Source organism: Typopeltis vanoorti, chromosome 12 (assembly GCF_054136105.1).
Source record: "Typopeltis vanoorti isolate ZY-2024b chromosome 12, IOZ_Tvanoo_1.0, whole genome shotgun sequence".
NCBI lineage: Eukaryota > Metazoa > Arthropoda > Arachnida > Uropygi > Thelyphonidae > Typopeltis > Typopeltis vanoorti.
Genome location: NC_143560.1, coordinates 18322602 through 18343793, shown reverse-complemented (window position 1 = coordinate 18343793; position 21192 = coordinate 18322602). Strand labels below are relative to the sequence as shown.

Here is a 21192-nt window from a genome sequence, read left to right as displayed (position 1 = left end):
AGGTTTTAAAAAAAATAAAGTTTAACAGCTCTTACAAGTAAACTGTAGACCAAACTATACAAACATTATTGAGGAAAGAATGAAACAGTTCAAAACAAGAACCAAATCACAGCGAAATCTGACTGATTCAACTAGGGAGGTAGGGAGGCCTGTGGTAAAGTTGTCTGCAAGGATAGAAAAATAAGGATGCCAAAAGAAGAAGGCATACCAAAAGTTCCTAGCAAATATGTCTGCAGATGCCCTAAAAGAACATAGAGAAAAATGAAAGAGAGAGCTAAGCTCAGTACCATCGACAGGGTGTAGCACAGAGATAGCCTGCCTCATGGCACAGCTTAATAAGGGTGCTCATTCAGCCATATTGCGGTAGGCGCCGTCGCTAACAGAAATTGTTAGCAAGTGCGGAAAGAAGTTTTTCCAAGCTTAAATTGATTAAAAATTATTTGTGAACAGCTATGACCCAAGAAAGTTTGGTTGGTCTAACAACTATATTGATAGAGGCTGTTTAGAAGCTCTTCTAATTTAAATTTAGAAGAGCTTCTAAACAGTTTTATTGCGCAATATCCCCATAGAGCAAACATTTAATTAATATTATTATGTAATAGTTTTGCATTAATGTTTCTCTTCTAATGAAAACAAAATAGCAATTAGAGATTTTCTTATATTTTTGTCTTAAAATCCATCAGGCATGATATTTATTTGTTTGCGGGCACGATCTAATCTGGCGCTGGCTAAGCTATGTGTCAAAGTAGCTAAACAAAACTCATGGGAAGATTTGGGAAAGAATACAGAAGATAAATATCAAGAAGGTTACAAAATGTTCTGTAGGCTATTGAAAAAAAAAGCCTAGAAATGGAGGAAAGTGTACTTACTGTAAAAGGAATCAATGATGATAAACGTCATATGAAAAATGAAGATCAGGATATCAGAGATGTCTGGAATAATTACTTTTAAAAGAATGTTAAATGAAACATGCAATGCCAGAAGAGTAGCAGAAAATTTTCGAGAGGAATGCAAACAGGAGTATATATTAATACTTGAGGTAGAAAAAGCCATTTAAAACTGGAAATGTGAAAAGGCAGCTGGTAAGGATGATATGTGACCATAAATGTTCAAATATGAAGGTATAAAAGTTTTGCAGAGGTTAAACTGTTTATAATTCAGAGGGCCTGGTCGGAAGGCAGAATTCCAGATCATTGGAATAGAGTTCTTATAGTTCCTATCTAAAAAAAAGGAGGAGATAAAGCTTAATGTGAAAATTACAGAGGATTTCTCTACGTATTCCGATTTATGCAAGCAAACTTGAAAAGAAGTCAAGAAAAACTGTGTAAGACAAACTAGATGAAGCTGAATTCAGGCCAAAAAGAGGTTGTTAGGATCAGATTTTCACTTTACAACAAATAGTGGAGAAATCATGGGAATAAGATAAGGATCTGTACTTGAGTTTTGTAGAGCTGAAAAAGACATAGGACAAGGTACTGAGGGAAAATCTTTTCAAAACACTACAATTATATGGAGTAAATGGAACATTACACAAAGCATAACATAGCCTATATTAAGTTAAGTCAGTAGTTAGAATTGAAGGAAATGCAGGAAGATGGTTTGATGAAAAATGAGGGATAAGAAAATTAAGCATATTATCTCTACTGTTATTCCTTATCTATATGGATCACATTATGAAAGAAAGTTGCATTAAACCTGATACTAAAACTGGAGATATCAAACTTAGCTTTCTGCACGTTCCTAAACACATCGAGTGCAAATGTTCTCTAAGTCGAATAACAGATGTAACAAATGTGGCAAGAAAATCAGCAACAAAAAGACCAAAACTATGAAAACAGGCAGGAACACAAGCTTGTTCCATCTCCATTCAGATGGAGGGGCTATAGAACAAGTAAAATATTTCAGCTATTTTTATCATCATTATCAAATTCCTGACATATCCCTCAGGGGGGGGTGTATAGAATCTTATACTTCTGTCTTAGAAGACAGAAGTATAAGATCTAATATACAGGAATATATATATATATATATATATATAAACATTCTGTTTAAGTGGCCATACCACCTAAGATTAGCTTTGCTAACACATTCCTGAATGCTAACAACATCAAGTTCTTTCCTAATATTCTCGTTTTTAATATGATACTGCCATCTGCAGTCCCCTAATCCTTCTCAGAATCCTCATATTTGTGGTCTCTAATCTATGATCAAGTGTTTTATTTCTAACCTAACTCTCAGATCAATAACTTAAAAATGGTATAAACACTGTCTTTTCCATAACTAATTTAGTATTTTGCCAGATCTCTCTATCATTCCATACAAATTTATTAAGTTGAACTTTCTACCATACCAGCTTTGCTAATTCTGCTGTTTATTTCCAAATTAATTTCCAATCTTCACTAAAAAGTGTGCTTAAATAGCTGAAACGTTTTACTTGTTTTATAGGTTCTCTATTTCAGGATACAGCTGATGTTTACAATGTTTCAACTATTTAGGCATGATTTTTAGTGAAGGTGGTGTATTAAATTTGGAAATAGACAACAGAATAAGCAAACTGGTATAGTGGGGAGCCAGATGAATAAATTTACATGGAATAAGAGAGAAATTAGTCAAAACACTAAACCAGCAGTATCCAAGAGGGTGTTCACAACCAGTTTTAAGTTATGGATCTGAGTGTTGGGTTAGAAATGAAATACTCGATCAAAGATTAGAGACAACAAATATGAGGATTTTGAGAAAGATTAGGAGAGGGAACAGATGGCATCAATGGCAGAATCATATAAAAAAAAATGGAACCTGAGATTGTCTGCATTAAAGAATGTGTTAGCAGAATTAATCTCAGGTGGTATGGTCACTTAAACAGAATGGCAGAGGAAAGGTTAGTAAAATAGAGGAAATTCTATAGACTGTATTATAATCTTCAGGAGATAAAATGATGATGATAGCTCAAAAGAAACAGTAACAATACATTGACTTATAATAAATACCTGCTTTTTTTTTTTTTGGCTTTGTGAAAAATGATTGATTTAAAGAGATCCAAGACCTATAGTATATGCTTGGAGGGAGATCCAATATTATGAAATTAAATTGAATTAATTTGAATCTGACAAAAAAATAGGAATTATTTGTGCTCTCTAAAAGTTTAAAAAAAGGTTATTTGATTTCTTATTATAATTATGGGCACTCCAAAGAGTCCTTAGACTCATCAAGGGAGGCCCTAAACATCACATCAAGAAATATCAAACACAATATCTATCATACTTTGCTTTGAACTCATTCAGTCATGGCACCACACAACAGACTCTGGCAACCTATTCCACTCATTCACCACTCTCCAAGCAAAAAACCTAGCTCTAACACCCTTGCTAACTATGCTCTTACTCAGTTTCCATGGATGGCCCCTAGTTCTACCACCACCAGACCTGTTTGGAAAAATTTCCTTTGAATTAATCTTGTAAAAAACTTCAGGTAATTTGTATATCTCCATCATACAAAATAGACATGCTTTTTCTATCTATCAACAAGTTTTTGTAACACACAAATCTTCAATCTGTTCTTGTAAGGTTCATTCCATAGACCTGCTACCATCTTGGTCACTTGCCTCTGGATCATCTCCACCTTCTCATCATTGTCATCAAGAAAGCCTGACGGCCAGATCTGCATGCAGTATTCAAGATGGGAGTCTTATCAAGGCTCGATAAAGAGGAATAATATAACCTGCTCGTCTCTGCTCATCAAAAGTATTCTTCAGTAACCAAGTGATCTGATGAGCTGCTTTAGCCACTTTTGCTATGTGCTCCCTAAACTTTAACTCCCTATCTACTAACATTCCCAAATCTCTGGCTTCATCAGTTTCCTGGAATAAAGTTCCATCAATGTGGAACAAAGCTGGTAATCTTTTCATCTCAAAATGAATAACCTTACATTTTGCCACATTAAAATGATATCCATTCTCCTTTGCAAAGACTTCCCGTATATCCAAATCATCCTGCAAAATTTTGCCATCATCCATATTAACTATTGCTCTACCCAATTTTGCATCATCAGCAAACAACTGAATAGTTCCCCTGTGGCATGCCACTAGTTACAGGTCTTCTACTGGACTCTACTCCTGAAGAACCACTCTCTGATATCTCTCCATGAATCACTCCTCTTATTCACTTCACCAACTTTATACAGGGTGTTCGGGATAAATTTGACATATTTATAATTAATTATATTTTTCCGTAAGTTACATGTATTAACACACACTTCTCTTCATTTAAAAGTTTGGACCCTTCTTCATTCATATACAAGATGTCAGAAAGGATGGATAGCTGGAACCCACCTGAATCATGGAAGAGAATAACTTGTATCATGATGATTCGTGCCCGCCATCAAAATAAGGATATTACGACTGCTGCCCAATGCTCCCTGAATACAGTAAAAACAATCAGGCATGAACTAGAGACTTGCAATGGTGACTACGAGGATGTAGCAAGAAGAAAGATCCCTAGCAGACGATCTGATTGCGTTCGTACAGCAGAATTCCTCGCAAATCTGCAGGAACAGGTGTTGAAGAACCCTGGCATTGGAATTCGGGCTTTGTTCGTGGAGTTGCTAACTGTAGTCAAGCCCTGGATAACAAGGGTAGCCAATGGTAGGCCGTATGTATGGCAGCAGGATTCGGCCCCTTGCCAAACCTCTGGGAAAAGTCAAAAATGGTTGTCTGAAAATTTCTACGACTTCACCAGTCCAAATGTTTGGCCTCCAAACTCCCCAGACCTTAACCCCATGGATTATTTTGTATGGGGCGCAGTTGAAAAAGACACCAATCGCACTTCCAGTAATACAAAAGCCCAGTTAATGGATAAAATTAAAACAGTTTTTGCGGCCCTTCCCAGGGAGACTGTAGCATCAGCTTGTTCGAGGTTCCGAAGCAGAATTGAAGCTGTGATCGATGCTAATGGTGGTTATTTTGAGTAAATCTTGTTGATAGTATTGTAATTAACTCTGCCTGTAATGTTTTTTTGTCAATTCATTAAATTTAATAGATACAAAGAAGATTTTCTTTTTCCTTACGAAACTGTCAAATTTATCCCGAACACCCTGTATTTACCCCCCCCCAACACTTGTGCTGCAATTTATTGATTAGAATTTCATGCAGTATCCTGTCAAAAGCTTTTGCAAAGTCCAGAGCAGTATCACTGTAAACCCATTATCTTTATTTAACTCAGTTGTCACTGTATTATAAAGTGAGCAAGTTACTGAGGCACAACCCACTCTTCACAAAACCATGTTGTCCCTCATACATTTCTATCTATCCATTCCTGTATTTTGACCAACTTCTCCAATACTTTGACAACAACTCCTGATATGCTGATCGGTCAGATTTGATACGTCAGTCTTGGAGCTTCCTTTATGCAATGGAACTATTTCTCCCTCTTCTCATCCCTTCAGGACTAACTCAGAGCTGAGACTTAGATTAAACAATATGGTAAAGGGCACTGACAATTCCCTTACCGCTTCATGTAAAACTCGAGATGGTATAGCATCCAATCCTACTGTTGTATTCACATTAAGGTTCTGTAATATGATATGCACCTCCATTTCATTTACTTCTGTTTCCGTATAAGCCTTTGGCTCTCTTATCACTGCAATATCACTACCTGAATGATATACTCTTACAAAATTAGTAATTGTACTATTTCGACTGATTCATTTACCTCCCTACCATTTCATTCTGCCATATACATTCTTCCTTTTAGTTGCAGCATACAGAAAGAACTGTTTGGGATTTTCTTTGCCTGTGCCTAGTACTGTTCATGTGCCTGCAGGTCATCTTTCTCCTTAAATTTCCTCCATAATTTTTTGTTTTTTGTTTTGCAGCTCCAGCTTAATGATGATATTCATCCATTTAACTCCAACTTGATTTACTCTCCTGACTCCAGGTATACAGTCTGCCATTACCTCCCTCAAACACTCCTTTACCAATTCCCATGCACTTTCGACATCTAGCACTTGCAGTTTTTCATGCCATGGTACCAATCCAAGCAATCTCCTAAGCTTGTCATTCTTACAAGCCCTGTAATTCCACATATATCCAATCTTAACTGAAAATTCCACACATTTAGCCACTTCAAGACCATATGATCACTCTCATTCAGGTCAAGACCATATGATCACTCTCACCAATTGGTGGCAATGTGGTCATATTCATTATAGAATATGACCACATCTGAGAATATGATAAATTCTCAGATGCAATTGCTAGATCAAGTATTCTCGAACCCCTAATATATTCTGTCTCAGGTAATTATCTCATGCTGTCTCAGGTAATTATCCCTTAGTAACCGCATAAATTCTATTTCGTTCCTTCTACGTGTCCTCTTCTCCTTCCAATCTATGTTCCCATAGCTGAAATCATCCATAATAATCTGTCCTCCACTCATTGAGTCTCTTTGCTGATGCATGATGTATACTATGAAAAAGATTATGGAGACCATCTTTTCCAAACCCTGGTCTATAGCAGCATCCAACTGTATATTTGTTCTGCTGGCCTCAATCTCACACCAGATAGCCTCAAATGTGCTATTTTGACTGGCTTGCAGTTGAACTTCTACTCTCTTTGGTTGCAGTTCATTGGCTATCATTAATAACCCTCCTCCCCCATTCTTTTCTATCCTCCCTGAACACACTATATCCTTCACATTCTATCCCACTAACCATATCATCTTCCGTTAGCCATGTCTCACTAAAGCCAATAACATTTGGCCAGGATGAGCCAACCAATGCCAAAAATTCCTCCAGCTCGTTCCAAATGCTCTAGGCATTAGTGTACATAAAATGCAAAAGCCCCTTAGGCCACTTCTATCCTGATGCTTTATACTAACTATCCCATTCTGGTTTGTTACCCAGTGGTACTAACTTTGTATACACATTGTTACACTCAACTGCCTCACTGATGTCTGCATATTCACTCAATAGCCCCCCACCCCCACCCCAAAAAAAGCTCTAGTTTCCCTGATTCTGCATATCCACTTTCACTTTATTCAACAACACTTTTCCAGTCTATCTCCAAACACTAAATCCATTCAGATGCAAAACCATCGTCAAACTAACTTCATATCACTTCTCTTGCATAACCTATGCATCGAGCCATTCGCTATTATGGCCCTACTTCTCAGCTCCATTGTGTTATATCATGGCAACAAACTCACAATCTTAGCTCTCTCTCTCTCTCTCTCACTCTTTTCTTTTGCTACTTCCAGTGATTCTTTCATGTCCTCTCTCATGGCATATTTTTCTCCTATTAAATCATTCATTCCAACCACTATGATCAATTCTTTCACCCTACCTTTTTGTGCTCTAATAGCCTCACTAACAACCCTAATTTTTGCACTGGGAAAGCATGATTTTTTATTAAACCCTCATCGATCACACCTTTTATGATCGGATGGCCTACAACTGGAGTCAGCAATGTGGCACCCACGAGCGTCATGGCACCCACAATGAATTTTTAGTGCACCCTCAGAGAAATTATTGTAAACTGCTTTAACAGCGTGAAAGGCTTGTGTTCGTCACACATGTTGAAACAGGATTTTAACGGTACTGATATGAACAAAGATTGATAAGAAAATAACTATTTATTAACTTAAAAGCTAATATTTCGCTGGTATTATATCCAGCATCTTCAGAGCACACAAACAAAGCTGTTACAAATGCAAGACAACCACAATCCGGTGTAACAGTGGGGCTAGTATAAGTAATTGCAGCATGCAACACAAGACTAGTCCTAATACGGCACCATCTAAGGACTACTGTTTTTTTTTTAAACTTAGATGGCACCGTATTAGGACTTTAGTCTTGTGTTGCACATTGCAATTACCTATACTAGCCCCACTGTCATACCAAATTGTGGTTGTGTCGCATTTGTGACAACTTTGTTTGTGTGCCCTGAAGATGCTGGATATAATACCAGCGAAATATTAGCTTTTAAGTTAATATTTCACTGGTATTATATCCAATATTTTTATTTTCTTATCAATTTGTGTTCGTATCAATACCGTTAAAATCCTGTTTCATGTAAACATATAAAAATCATGTAAACTGCTTCATTTGTGCCTATTAAGACGAGAGACCACTGATCATAAGTTTCAGTTGTTGACGTCACCCAGTTATCAATGTGACCGCTCTCACCACCCTTCACACCTTCTAAACATTGTTAGAACCCTTTGTTTTTTAGTATGTGTGTTTGTTGAATCACTCCCGCTATCAGCGCAAATATAAAATACTTTGTTTACAAAGATATTTTTAACCCTTTATAATGGATAAACGTGAAAGGAAAAGAACATACTATTTTAATGACGATTGGGAGGAAGAGTATCACTTCATCAATCTTAATGACCAATGCATTTGTTTATTATGCAATAATAGTGTGGCTATTTCTAAAAAAAAAAAATAATATAGAAAGATTTCAAAACCATTCATGCCAATTTTAATTTTGACTATCCAGTGAAATCCAAAATAAAAAAAAAATTTTGAGTTCAAAGATTTTATCTTTGAACTCATCGATTACTAAACAGCAAAGTTTTTTTAGTAAACCGTTGCAACAGTCAAAAGCACCAATAATCACATTTTTAAAATTTCGCATTTGCTAGCTATGAAGAGAAAAACATTTATAGCTGGAGATTTAATTAATGAAGCTATGCTAGAAGCTGCAGATTCACTTTTTGAAGATTTCAAAATTAAAACTGAAATAGTTTCAGCTATAAATACGTTGCAGTCATCAGCAAGAACTGTAACTAGAAGAAATGAATCAATTGCAGTTTACTTAGAAACAGAATTAGCAAATGATATGGAAAAATGTTCCCATCTACAAGGGTAAAGGGGGTGCACAAGACTGTAAAAATTACAGAGGAATAAAGTTGATGTCCCACACAATGAAGATCCTAGAAAGGGTTCTTGATGGTAGATTGAGGGAGGAGGTGGAGATTGCAAAGGAACAATTTGGCTTCATGCCTGGTAGATCAACAACAGATGCTATCTTTGGGTTACGACAGATGATGGAAAAATATCGAGAGAAACAAAGGGAGCTACATCTGGTATTTATTGATCTGGAGAAAGCATACGATAGAGTGCCAAGGCAAGAAGTCTGGAGGTGTCTGAGGGAGAAGAAGGTGCGGGAGAAATATGTCAGGTTGGTGCACGAAATGTACAGAAATGTGAAGACAAGTGTTCGGACCTGTTTGGGACAGACAGAAAGTTTTCAAGTAACAGTTGGCTTGCATCAAGGGTCAGCATTAAGTCTGTTTCTGTTTAATATTGTGATGGAGGTGGTAACAGAGGAGGTGAGAGAAGATGCACCTTGGACAATGCTGTATGCAGATGACATCTTGCTGTGTGTAGATTCAAGAGAAGAAGCGGAAACTAAACTGGAAAGATGGAGAAAAGTACTGGAAGAGAGAGGTATGAGACTGAGCAGAAGTAAGACAGAGTATATGTGTTGCGCAGTGGGCGGTGGCCAGGAGACAGACCTGGAGCTGGAAGGAAATGTCATCAGGAAGGTGAGAGACTTTAGATACTTAGGTTCGACAGTGGAAGAAGATGGAGGAGGTGAGAAGGAAGTGGGATGCAGGATACAAGCAGGTTGGAGGAACTGGAGGGAGATGGCTGGAGTGTTATGTGATAAGAGGGTGCCGATCAATCTGAAAGGCAAAATTTATAGGACAGTAGTGAGGCCAGCTATGATATATGCTATAGAAACTGTGGCCCTGAGGAAAAATAACATTAGCAGGATGGAAGTAGCAGAGATGAGAATGCTTAGGTGGATGTGCGGTGTGACCAGAAAGGATCATCTGAGAAATGACTATGTCAGGGGAACAGTGAAAGTTACGAACTTAGGAGCGAAAATACAGGAGGCAAGGTTGAGATGGTTTGGTCATGTGATGAGGAGAGAGGACGAATATGTGGGAAGAAGGGTCATGCAGATGGATGTGCAAGGAAGGCGGAAGCGTGGGCGGCCAAAGAAGAGATGGAGGGAGCTGGTAGAAGAGGACTTGAAGATGAAGAACTTGGATGTGGTGACAGCCCAAGACAGGAAGGTGTGGAGGAGACTCATAATAAACAGTGACCCCACTTAAGTGGGAGAAGATGCAGAAGAAGAAGAAGAGTCATCAGCAAGAACTGTAACTAGAAGAAATGAATCAATTGCAGTTTACTTAGAAACAGAATTAGCAAATGATATGGAAAAATGTGTTTTTCTTTTTGCTACAGCTTGATGAATCGACAGACATAACAGATACATCATAATTAGCAATTTCGGTGAAAAAGATATTCGATGATTTTTCTACAAAAGAAGAATTTCTTAAAATTCTTCCATTGAAGGGGGCACACTAGAGGAGAGGATATATTTTCCGTTTTTAAAGATTTTGTACTATGACAAAAATTACAAATTACCAAGTAACTTCAATTACTACTGATGGTGCACGAGCAATGACTGGTAAGGATAATGGATTTATTAGCTTGTGCAGACAGGACACTTTATTTCCTAAATTTATTGCATATCATTGTCTTATTCATCAGGAAATGTTATACGCTGAAACTGTCAATTGTAACAAAAATTATTAATTTGGTAAAATTAAAAGCAACTCAACACAGATTATTTAAATTACTTTTGAAAGATGATAAAGCTGAAAATGATGACCTACTATTACATACTGAAGTGAGATTGAGCAGAGGTAAAATACTTGAGCAATTTATTATTCTTTTGCCACAAATAAAAGAATTTATTACATCAAGAAGCGATTTTTATGTAAAAGTAGAAAATAAAAGTTGGTTAATACATCGTGGATTTCAAACAGATATAATGGCAAAGCTTAATGATTTAAATCTACAATTACAAGGAAAAAATTCCCATATTGCTGATATGATTAGTGCAGTCAATGCTTTCAATAAGTTGGAACTATTGAAATCGCATCTCATGAAAAATTCGTTGTCACATTTTCCAAATGTAAACATATCAATGAAAGTTTGAATAATGAAACATTTAGCACTACATCGTATATAAAAATAATAGACACATCATTAGAAGAGTTTTCTTCCTGCTTTCAAGATTTTGTAACTTTAGCTTTTTCCTAAATTCATTTAATGTTACTGAAGAAGATATACCCTGCTAAAATTTCCAATTACTTCAAGCTAAGTGATACAGAAGAGTTGGAAATGGAAATAATTAATTTACAAAACAACATAATTTTAAAAGCTCATCATGATGACAAAAATGTTCTGGAAGTTAGTAGATAGAAATACTTTTCCTATTCTGAGAAAATGCTCGCTAAAAATTTATTCATATTGTGCAACTACATACAACTACAAGACTCCATTTTCCAATATGGCATATTTGAAATCAAAATATCAATCTCAACTTACAGACTCACATTTGGATAATTGTTTCAGGGCAGGTACTTCAAACTATATGGCTCATTGTAAAAAATTAGCAGATGATGTACAAGGCAAGGTTTCTCATTAAATCCTATTGAATTTATATTTTTTGTATTCATCTATTATTTTATTATTTATGGTATTTTATATTCATTGATATAAAATACCATATGACAAAATGTTTTAAAAGCAAGTTGATGAAAGTTTATTTTTCACTTGGTTAGACTATAATAAATTTAGTTTAATTCTTTATCCAAGCGTGATAAAACAAAGTTTGCACCTGAAAGTATCTTCAGGACTGGGGTAAGGTGGTACAACACCAGGCAACTCGTTGCAAAGGTGGAGCAAGCTTACATCACTCCTATCTCAGTATCTCCCATAATGCAAAACACATCTCCTTGCAGATATCTATAATGTTATGCATTAAGGGAAGGGCCACTACCCAGACTACTTTTGACCTTTATTGAGGTCTCTTCAGTGGGAGCCAGGCCCAAGTGGAGATACCAGGCAGAAGCATCAGCAAGGTCATCTCTACCTATAGGAGTTGCCAAACAGTGTGCCACCTTTTTTATTAAATTACTCTGGATTTAGAGAAAGATGTTGAAAGTAGATATGAGTGATGTAAGCTTGCTCTACCTTTGCAACGAGTTGCCCGGTGTTGTACCACCTTACTCCAGTCCTGAAGATACTTTCAGGTGCAAACTTTGTTTGTTCACACTTGGATAAAGGATTAAACTAAATTTATTAAAAGCAAGTTGAATAAAATAATGTTAAAATTTGAAATCTCATATTTTCTTAAAAACAACTAATCATAGAATATCTAAGCCTGAAATGAAAGAAAAAATGCCTGTGTCATGAGCCCTCCGTAATTTTCGAATTTTATATTGCGCTCTTCATATTAAAAAAATGGTTGCTGACCTCAGGCCTACAATACTTGCTCTTTGATTTTATTTTCTCTCTTGGTCAAGCCCTAATTTCTCTTATCTTGCACTTCTTTCTTTCTGTTATCAGCTAACTCTTGCCAGACATTTCTGCATTCACTCTAGCACCGGCTTTACCCTGTGTATCACTCCATGCAACCGAGCTATCTCCCTCATTGCAGCCAGCTCTACATTCTTTACATCAGTCATATTATTCTTTTATTCAACACTTTTGATTCTCTCTCAATCGTATCACATTTAATATCACTCTCAATTCTATCTGACGATACATCACCCACATTTTCAATCATATTCTGAGTTTCATCCACTACTTTGACCTGAGACACACTTTTGATCCTTGCTCTCATAGCATTTTTGGCACATTTTCCCACCACTTTTGCCTTCAAACCAAATTCCAGCTGCCTTCAGTAATGCATACATTTTGTAGACATTGCACTGCATAAAGTCCCTTTGATTAAATTCTTTAAACAATGATGCCTTGGACACCATTGTTCTGCTTTGTATTGGTGCCATATGCTATGCTATGTAACTTAAAGTACAAAAGCTAAATTAACAATATTTAAGACAAAACTTTTAACTTAAACTAATTAACTCCACAATTCAGTCTAATTCTAACACAATTTTTTAACTGATATTGAAAGTTTATTTTTCACTTGGTTAGAGTATAATAAATTTAGTTTAATTCTTTATCCAAGTGTGAGCAAACAAAGTTTGCGCCTGAAAGTATCTTTGGGACTGGGGTAAAGTGGTACAACACCAGGGCAACTCCTCCCATAATGCAAAACACATTTCCTTGCGGATATGTCTAATGTTATGCATTAAGGGAAGGGCCACTACCCAGACTAGTTTCAACCTTTATTGAGGTCTCTTCAGTGGAAGCCATGCCCAAGTGGAGATACTAGGCAGAAGCATTAGCAGGTCATCTCTACCTATAGGAGTTGCCAAATGGTGTGCCACCCTTTTTTAATAAATTACTCTGGATTTAGAGAAAGATGTTGAAAGTTTATTTTTCGCTTGGTTCGAGTATAATAAATTTAGTTGAATCCTTTATCCAAGTGTGAGCAAACAAAGTTTGCACCTGAAAGTATCTTCAGGACTGGGGTAAGGTGGTACAACACCAGGGCAACTCCTTGCAAAGGTGGAGCAAGCTACCTCTGCCTGGTATCTCCAATTGGGCCTGGCTCCCACTGAAGAGACCTCAATAAAGGTCGAAACTAGTCTGGGTAGTGGCCCTTCCCTTAATGCATAACATTAGACATATCCACAAGGAAATGTGTTTTGCATTATGGGAGATACTGAGATAGGAGTGTTGGTAGCTTGCTTCACCTTTGCAAGGAGTTTCCCTGGTGTTGTACCACCTTACCCCAGTCCTGAAGATACTTTCAGGCGCAATCTTTGTTTGCTCACACTTGGATAAAGGATTAAACTAAATTTATTATTTTTAACCGATAACACTATTTTTTTTTTTTTTTTAAACTAAACAACTTAGCTTTTGGAGCTCTCCAAACACAGTTATACCACAATACACCACCATTATATATATCATCATCATCAATTTCCTGATTTGTACCCTCAATGGGTGTTTGTGCTACTATGACAGCACTACATGATTAAGTTTACATTATCATTAATCTCCTATCCACAATTTTCCTCCAAATTAGTCTATTACTTTTCAGCTTCAATATTGTCATATCTAACATTCCGTGCTTCTAAGAATGGATCAATTCACCTAGACCGTGGTCTTCCTCTGGGTCTCTTTCCTGCCATCCTGGCATATTAAATACTTGCTGTACTAATCTTTCCTCATCCATTCTATTTAAAAGACATACCATCTTAGATTAGTTAGCTCTGCTTACACATTCCTGAATGCTAACAATGTCAACTTCATTTCAAATATCTTCAATATTTATATATGTAGCTATTTTAACCCTTTTTTTTCCCTAGGTAATAATTTGAAATTAAGTTAAAAAAAACAAAAAACAAACACATGCAAGAATTAGATGAAAATGAATGCAAAAAGAATCAGGTATAACATGCACTACATTATTAACATTTTCTTTTATCTGAATTGTCCAAATCACAAGTTGTAAGATAAGATACAATTTATTCAAGAAATAAGTGAATTAATTCACTGAGAAAGATCAGAATATTTGTAGTCTGAATGTAAGTGAAATAGCATATGGATCTACTTCATCACTGATATTTACCTGAACACAATTTAAGTCAAATGTACCTTTTTCTTTTAAATACAGTAGAAGCACCTGAAAATTTCAGTAATTCTCTCACTCACACACACACACACGAGGAATGTCCAGAAAGTAAGTTCCAATGGGCTGTCAGAGAAACAAAAATATACTTACAAAAAAAAAACTTTATTGGAAATTAAAGTAGACATCTTTCATTAATTTTCTAAATTAGTGAAAGATAAAGAAAGTGTAAAGATGGAACATAATTTCCATCATTGTTCAGGCACTTATCATAACAGGCACCAAGAGTTGTATACCTTTGTTGTAGAAGGTTGCCACCTGTGATGCAAACCATGTATTGACTGCTTCTTTGACCTCGTCATCATCTTGAAACTGTGGGCCACAAAGGAAAGATTTCAGATGTTTGAAAAGGTGAAAATCGCTTGGCATGAGATCAGGACTATATGGGGTGGGGGGAATGATGGAATTGTTCCTAGCAAAAGGTGGTGAGAAGTTGTTGTGTTATGCCAGCTGTGTATGGGCAGGCATTATCATGAATCAAAACAACGCCCCTGGTAGGAATGCGATGTCATTTATTCTGGATCACACGATGCAGTTTCTTAAGGGTTTGGCAGTACATACTAACGTTGATTGTGGAGCCTTGACCCAAGAAGTTTACAAGCAAAATTCCTTGTCTATCCCAAAATACAGTTGCACATGATTTTCTGAGTGGAAACCATTGTCTTCAATTTCATCTTAACTGGTGATGAGGTGTGCCTCCACTCCATGGACTGTTGTTTGGAGTCAGGGGTTGAGTGCGACACCCAAGTCTCGTCCCTGGTGACAAGTCTAGTCAGGAAAGAATCGCCATCCTCATGGTAGCATGTCAAGAATTACAATGTACCGCCCAGCCGATTCACTTTGTGTTGTTTTGTAAGCAAGTTCGGCATCCAGTGTACACACAATTTCCGATAATTCAGTTTTCTTACACAATTTCATGAAGACATGAACATGAAACTTCTGGAAATTGCAGCAAGAGTGACATCATAGTTAATCCCCTATTCTGTCGAATCTGGTCTTTAACTGAATGCACCAAATCATCAGTCACTAAAGATAGTCACCTGCTTCATTCATCAATGTGCACACCTGTCCTTCCTTCAATAAAAAGTCTTACCCATCTTCGTACCATCGAATCACTCATTGTGTGTTCTCCATAAATCTCAATAATGTGCCAATGAATTTCAGCTGCTTTAACATTCCTCACATTGAAGAAACAGATAACTGACCTAATTTCACATGTGGAGGGGGGGGATTTTACATGCAGCAGGTGATTCAATTTTCTTAGATATTATAAACACACACAAAGAAGCATATGCACTGCGAGAATGTCTGAAAATGGCACGAACACCTTGCTAAGGAATCGACAAACTAAGCATGTGTAAACATCAGTTGGCTAAACCATTGTAAACTTTCATTAATTTTTTACTGCCTTAGTTACTCTTTACCCCTTACTACTTTATCTTCCTATTCTCCATTAACTTTACTTTAATTTCTATTTTTACACTTTATACCCTTTCTTAAATTTTGCTACAGGTTATCCTATTTCCGATACCATGGGAACCTTGGAAAATTTATTTAATGTTACGACTGCGCCACCAAGATTCCTCTTTATGGATATTAAATATAATTTAGATTACCTGCAGTATCTCTCCATATCTATCTAGAACATTATTGACAGTTGTGGCTACTCTTATTCAACTTTTCACACAGGTTTGCATTTTCTTTTTTAGAAACAGTGCAACGGATTAAGGATCAGTGAACACACATTCTTTAGCATAACAAACATATTTATTAAACTAGGATGCATTAATACAGTTTCATAAATGAATTGGCTCTTCAGAAAATCAAAGCTAAGAATTATAGTTTCATGCATTATACACACATTAAAATACACAGCAATACTATCATACATCAATCTATGATCTCATTCATTCTGCTGCTAAGAATTATAATGTCTCATACATTGTACATACATAATAAACATGCAGCAATACTATCATACAAGAATTTATGTTCTCATCCAAAAACTAACTTGTTCAAGCAATATACATATTTCAAACAACTTACATATCTAAATTATCTCAACTATTCTTTATCATCTTAATCCGGGACAAATTATCACAATTTAACTTTCTATATGTCCTGCCGAATATATATATACTTCAAACAACAAGTATACTATATCTAAATTACTACCAATATTTCTTTAATCTCATAGTCCAGAACATACAAACATAATTTAACTTCATAAACGTCCGGCCGAATATATATATACTTCAAACAACAAGTATACTATATCTAAATTGCTACCAATATTTCTTTAATCTCATAGTCCAGAACATACAAACATAATTTAACTTTATAAACTTCTGGCCAAATATATATATACTTCAAACAACAAATATACCATACCTAAATTACTACCAATATTTCTATAACTTCATAGTCCAGAACATAACCACACATTAACTTTGGAATTGTTATCAGTCAATCTTCCAAAATGTTAAACATACACATAAAAGTTGTACTCACAGTTCTTCTGAACTGGTTCTTTCATCTCTTATCTGGTTCCACTGATTTCTTTTCTGTCTTGGGCCTCAACAGTTGTGCAGGCTTCCTTTTCGCTAGCTCCATTGCGTTGTAGAAGATTTTTGGGGATTTGATCATGTCTTACCAATACTGCTTTTCTGTCCTGGGCTTTAACATTTGTGCAGGCTTCTTTCCTTTATCGGCGTCGCATCTAAAGAATTCACGGAGCTTGACACATATTATTAGTTCGACTTCTCCTTCGACATTTCCCTATTTCTCTTTGGACGTCCAACAGACCAGCGATGCTGGATTCAGAGACACTATGAGAGGAGACTGCATTTCTGCATACCTGTTTCCTTCCTCGATTCTGCCTCTGCATACCTCGATAAAAAACCGCTCTGCAGACCAGCATACTGCCGTTGCATTGCTGCGTACTGCCTCCGCTTCTGGATACCTCGATAAAAAGCCCCTTTGGATACTTCTGGGTCCTTTTTCATACTCTCTCTCTTGCGGTCCCTGGATTAAGGGATGACAACCCTAACATTCCAACACAAAAGGGGGATGTGACCTTCAGAGTTGTTGATTACTTTTGTTTCCCCCAGAACACAAAAACAATCTTCTTCACTACACGCGGGAGATCCTAGTTGTTACACTGTCCTTGGGTTACGCATTAGGTTAAGCTTTGAACAACTGAAGGCATTTTACATTTTCCAAATAAGGCTTCTAAGCTCTTTCTTTCAGATTGGAACCACTAAAATGACAGGCTGCTTTCTAAGGCATTGGCCTTGAAATACACAGCTTAACATTCCTACCATTTCAATACATACTTGTATGGTTTTTCAAATTACAAAAAAAAAAAAAAAATTACATCTACAGTTAATATAAATCTTATATACAAAATTCATAATAACAAAATTCCACAATCAGCGTTAAAATTACAATCTCCTTCTATATATAATGTTTGTGACCTCTGTAAAAGTTGATATGAAAAAAAAATTCCTACTGCATCGAATTTTACAAAAGCCCTTCACGAAAAAAAAATTTAGCCAAGAATGTGGATAAATTTTTTTTTTTCTTATGTTTGTCTAGCACTCGTTCTCCAGGGTGGATGCCAGCTGGTTTTGGTTTCGAATTCATGTTATCCACATTCATGCTTTAAAATTAATTTTTCTGAATATTATTCAATGTCACCTTGATCCTTATCCAAAACTGTTCCAATCCACTCTTATTTATCTCAATTATTGTGGATTATATCATGTCGGCTGCACCATTATAAACTTTCATTAATATCTTCTCTATGCATCAAATTTTACACATGGATGCACACCACCGATCGCAGAGCTGCAGTGAAAATATTTAAAAATGGAAATTACTTTCTGGACGTCCCTTGTGTGTGTGTGTGTGTGTGTATTTCACATGGGGTTGTTGAGCCAATGATGATAATGAAGAGTATCTATAAGTTGAACCACTATTTTTTTTGGCACAAATGGTGAGAATCTGGTTACTGTTACCTTCAAGAGTCATAAGAGATCTCAAATAATAATAATAAAATTTTTACAGTAAGGTTTCTGAATATTTATTTATGTGTGCAATATGATGATTACAGATGACGAAGATAAAGAAATTTACATTTTTGTGTATTAAAAAATAAAAATGAATAAATATATATAAAATATATATGCCCCAGCCTAGTTGGCAGAGGGGATAGCATACCCACTCTCCAACTAAAAGGGTGGGTTTGAATCTTACCTTGGACATGGATGTTTGTAAAAGCTTGCTCTAGACAAGCATGTACAACTCTTTGAGTTTAAGGCTCATCTTTTTATTATTATTATTTATTTATTTTAAATGAGGAATGAGTCAGATGCAGCTAGAATTATAAAATTCTGAATCATGCAATGAGCTAGTTACCTTCAATCGATTTAGACGTAATTCATTTAAAGAACCGATTGGTTTACACAAGTCTCTGTATACAGATGGATCAGTTAAATCTGAAATAAAAAAAAAAAACATTATGGACAATCTGAATATTAGCAGAACCATAGCATGATCAATACTCATTTGAATATAGAATATTATATACATATATACATCATCATCATCATTATTATTATTATTACAAGAGACCTCCAGAGAGTCAGGGACTCATCCAGGGAGGCCACAGGTTGCCTACACCCATATGCCATACCTTATCTTGAATTCAGTCACGCTACCTGTACTTCCAACCCTCAAAGGTAAGCTATTCCAGTCATGCACTTTCTTTCTCATGCAATTCATTCTCAACTTCCATATATGCCCTTTCATCCTCTCTACATCCTCCATAAAATGAAAAATTCCATCTACTGGTATCCTGTGTGATCCTTTGAAAAGTGTGTAGGTTCCTTATCATATCACAGGAGAAATCCTGTCCACTAGCATTTACATTCAACAAATTCTCAATCTCTCCTTATGATGATTCTCAAGAGAAATTGAGAAGTTCCCAGGACTACAGCCTCCAAGGAGATGGAGGCTGCAGTCTTGGGGAAAATAGCATGAGGAAGGATATGATATTCCAAAGAAAAGAGATAGACGAAATGAGCATTTGGTCCAAAAAGATTGAAGCTGGACAGTAAACGTATACAGTAGATGCATCTCCAACAGGGAGAGCTCTCCGTACTCAGTTGGTACAGATGAAGCCCTTTGGTCAGAAAGACCTGGGTTCGATTCCCGTCCAAGACATGAGAAACCTTTATCTGGTCTTTTTCAACTAAAGGTGAGTAAGTTCTCATACAGAAGTAGGGTTTTTTTTTTTTTTTTTTCCCACCTGACAACTCAGGTTTATTGTCCTCCAGAACAGGCAAACCAGCCCCATGAACACACATGGATCTGCAGTCATGAATATTTGCCCTTAGGGGCTGCAGCAGAGGAGTGACAAGCTGGCTGCATTAATTCATCGTAAGCCCATCAATAGGAGACTAAACCTGTCTTAAGCGAACAGATGAAAAGGATAGGATAGATAGAACCATCAGGAAGTAGAAGAAATAATGATGGCCAGTGTTCAGAAGAACACTGGCCATCATTATTTCTGTCCTGCAAAATCCTGAATCCCCACTCTTTGATCTGCTCTGACTCAAAATTTCTCTACCAAATCAATTCATATGCTCTCTCTATTGCTCTCCAAACTCTGTCAACCACTCTGACCTCTTCAACCATCTCTCTCTCTCTTTCTCTAAAGCTTGACTTTCTGCAGTCGAAATACCTCCATAGTGAGGTCATCCTCCTTGGGGACTTCAATGTCCACAACCCATATTGGCTCCACTTCTCCAGTTTCACCAATCAAGCAGGCAGTGATGCTGAAGTGCCATTAGCAATGATCTATCTCAGATCATCAACTTTCCTACCAGAATACCTGACAACCCCCTACAATTTGCCAACACACTTGACCTCTTGCTAACAAGCTCACCTTCCAGGTACACCATGGTTGTCGGTTCTCCTCTCGATAACTTGGTTCCCCCCCCCAACCTCTTACAAGTCTCTTTTGCCAAAGAACAACCTTCACCAACCAGTTCATAGTCTCGTGTCCTTTGGCACTACAAGGGTACCAACTGAGAGGACTTCCGTGACTTCTATTCCTCCTTCCCATTGTCAGACCACTGTTTCAGTTCTTCTGATCCAAACACCTGCTCAGACTGAATAATAGAAATCATCCTCACAGGAATGAAGGCTTTCATCCCTTATTTCACTCCAAATTCTCAGCCATCATCCAAGCCTTGGTTTTCAAAAAAATGTGGCAATGCTATAAAATTTTTTTGGATGAATCCGATGAGGTCTTCAATCTGTGAAGGAGCAATTTTGTAACCTGCTTCTTGTAAATTGTTTTTTACATTTGGAAGCTGGTTATTTTCTTTTCATGTAGGTGATAACTGCTGAGAAAACTTTGAATCAGTAAACTTGGTTATATTTTCTTCAATTGTATCTCTTGCTTTCTCTTTATTAGCATGAGTTGTTCTTCATAATCCATAAACTCTTCAGCCTGAAGAGTTTCCATTTGATGATCCACAGCCTTCTCCATCTTTACA

At 36.5% G+C, this 21192-nt stretch overlaps 1 protein-coding gene across 1 annotated transcript in view; it reads right to left on the bottom strand.

Annotated features, from left to right (window-relative positions):
- The window catches only part of LOC150100611 (protein FAN-like), a 477112-nt gene that overhangs the window by 259497 nt on the left and 196423 nt on the right, over positions 1 to 21192 (bottom strand). Inside the window, exon 14 of the mRNA XM_090401841.1 lies at positions 19046 to 19125. Within this exon, the coding sequence (XP_090257967.1) occupies positions 19046 to 19125 (80 nt within the window). The remainder of the gene's footprint in view (positions 1 to 19045; positions 19126 to 21192) is intronic.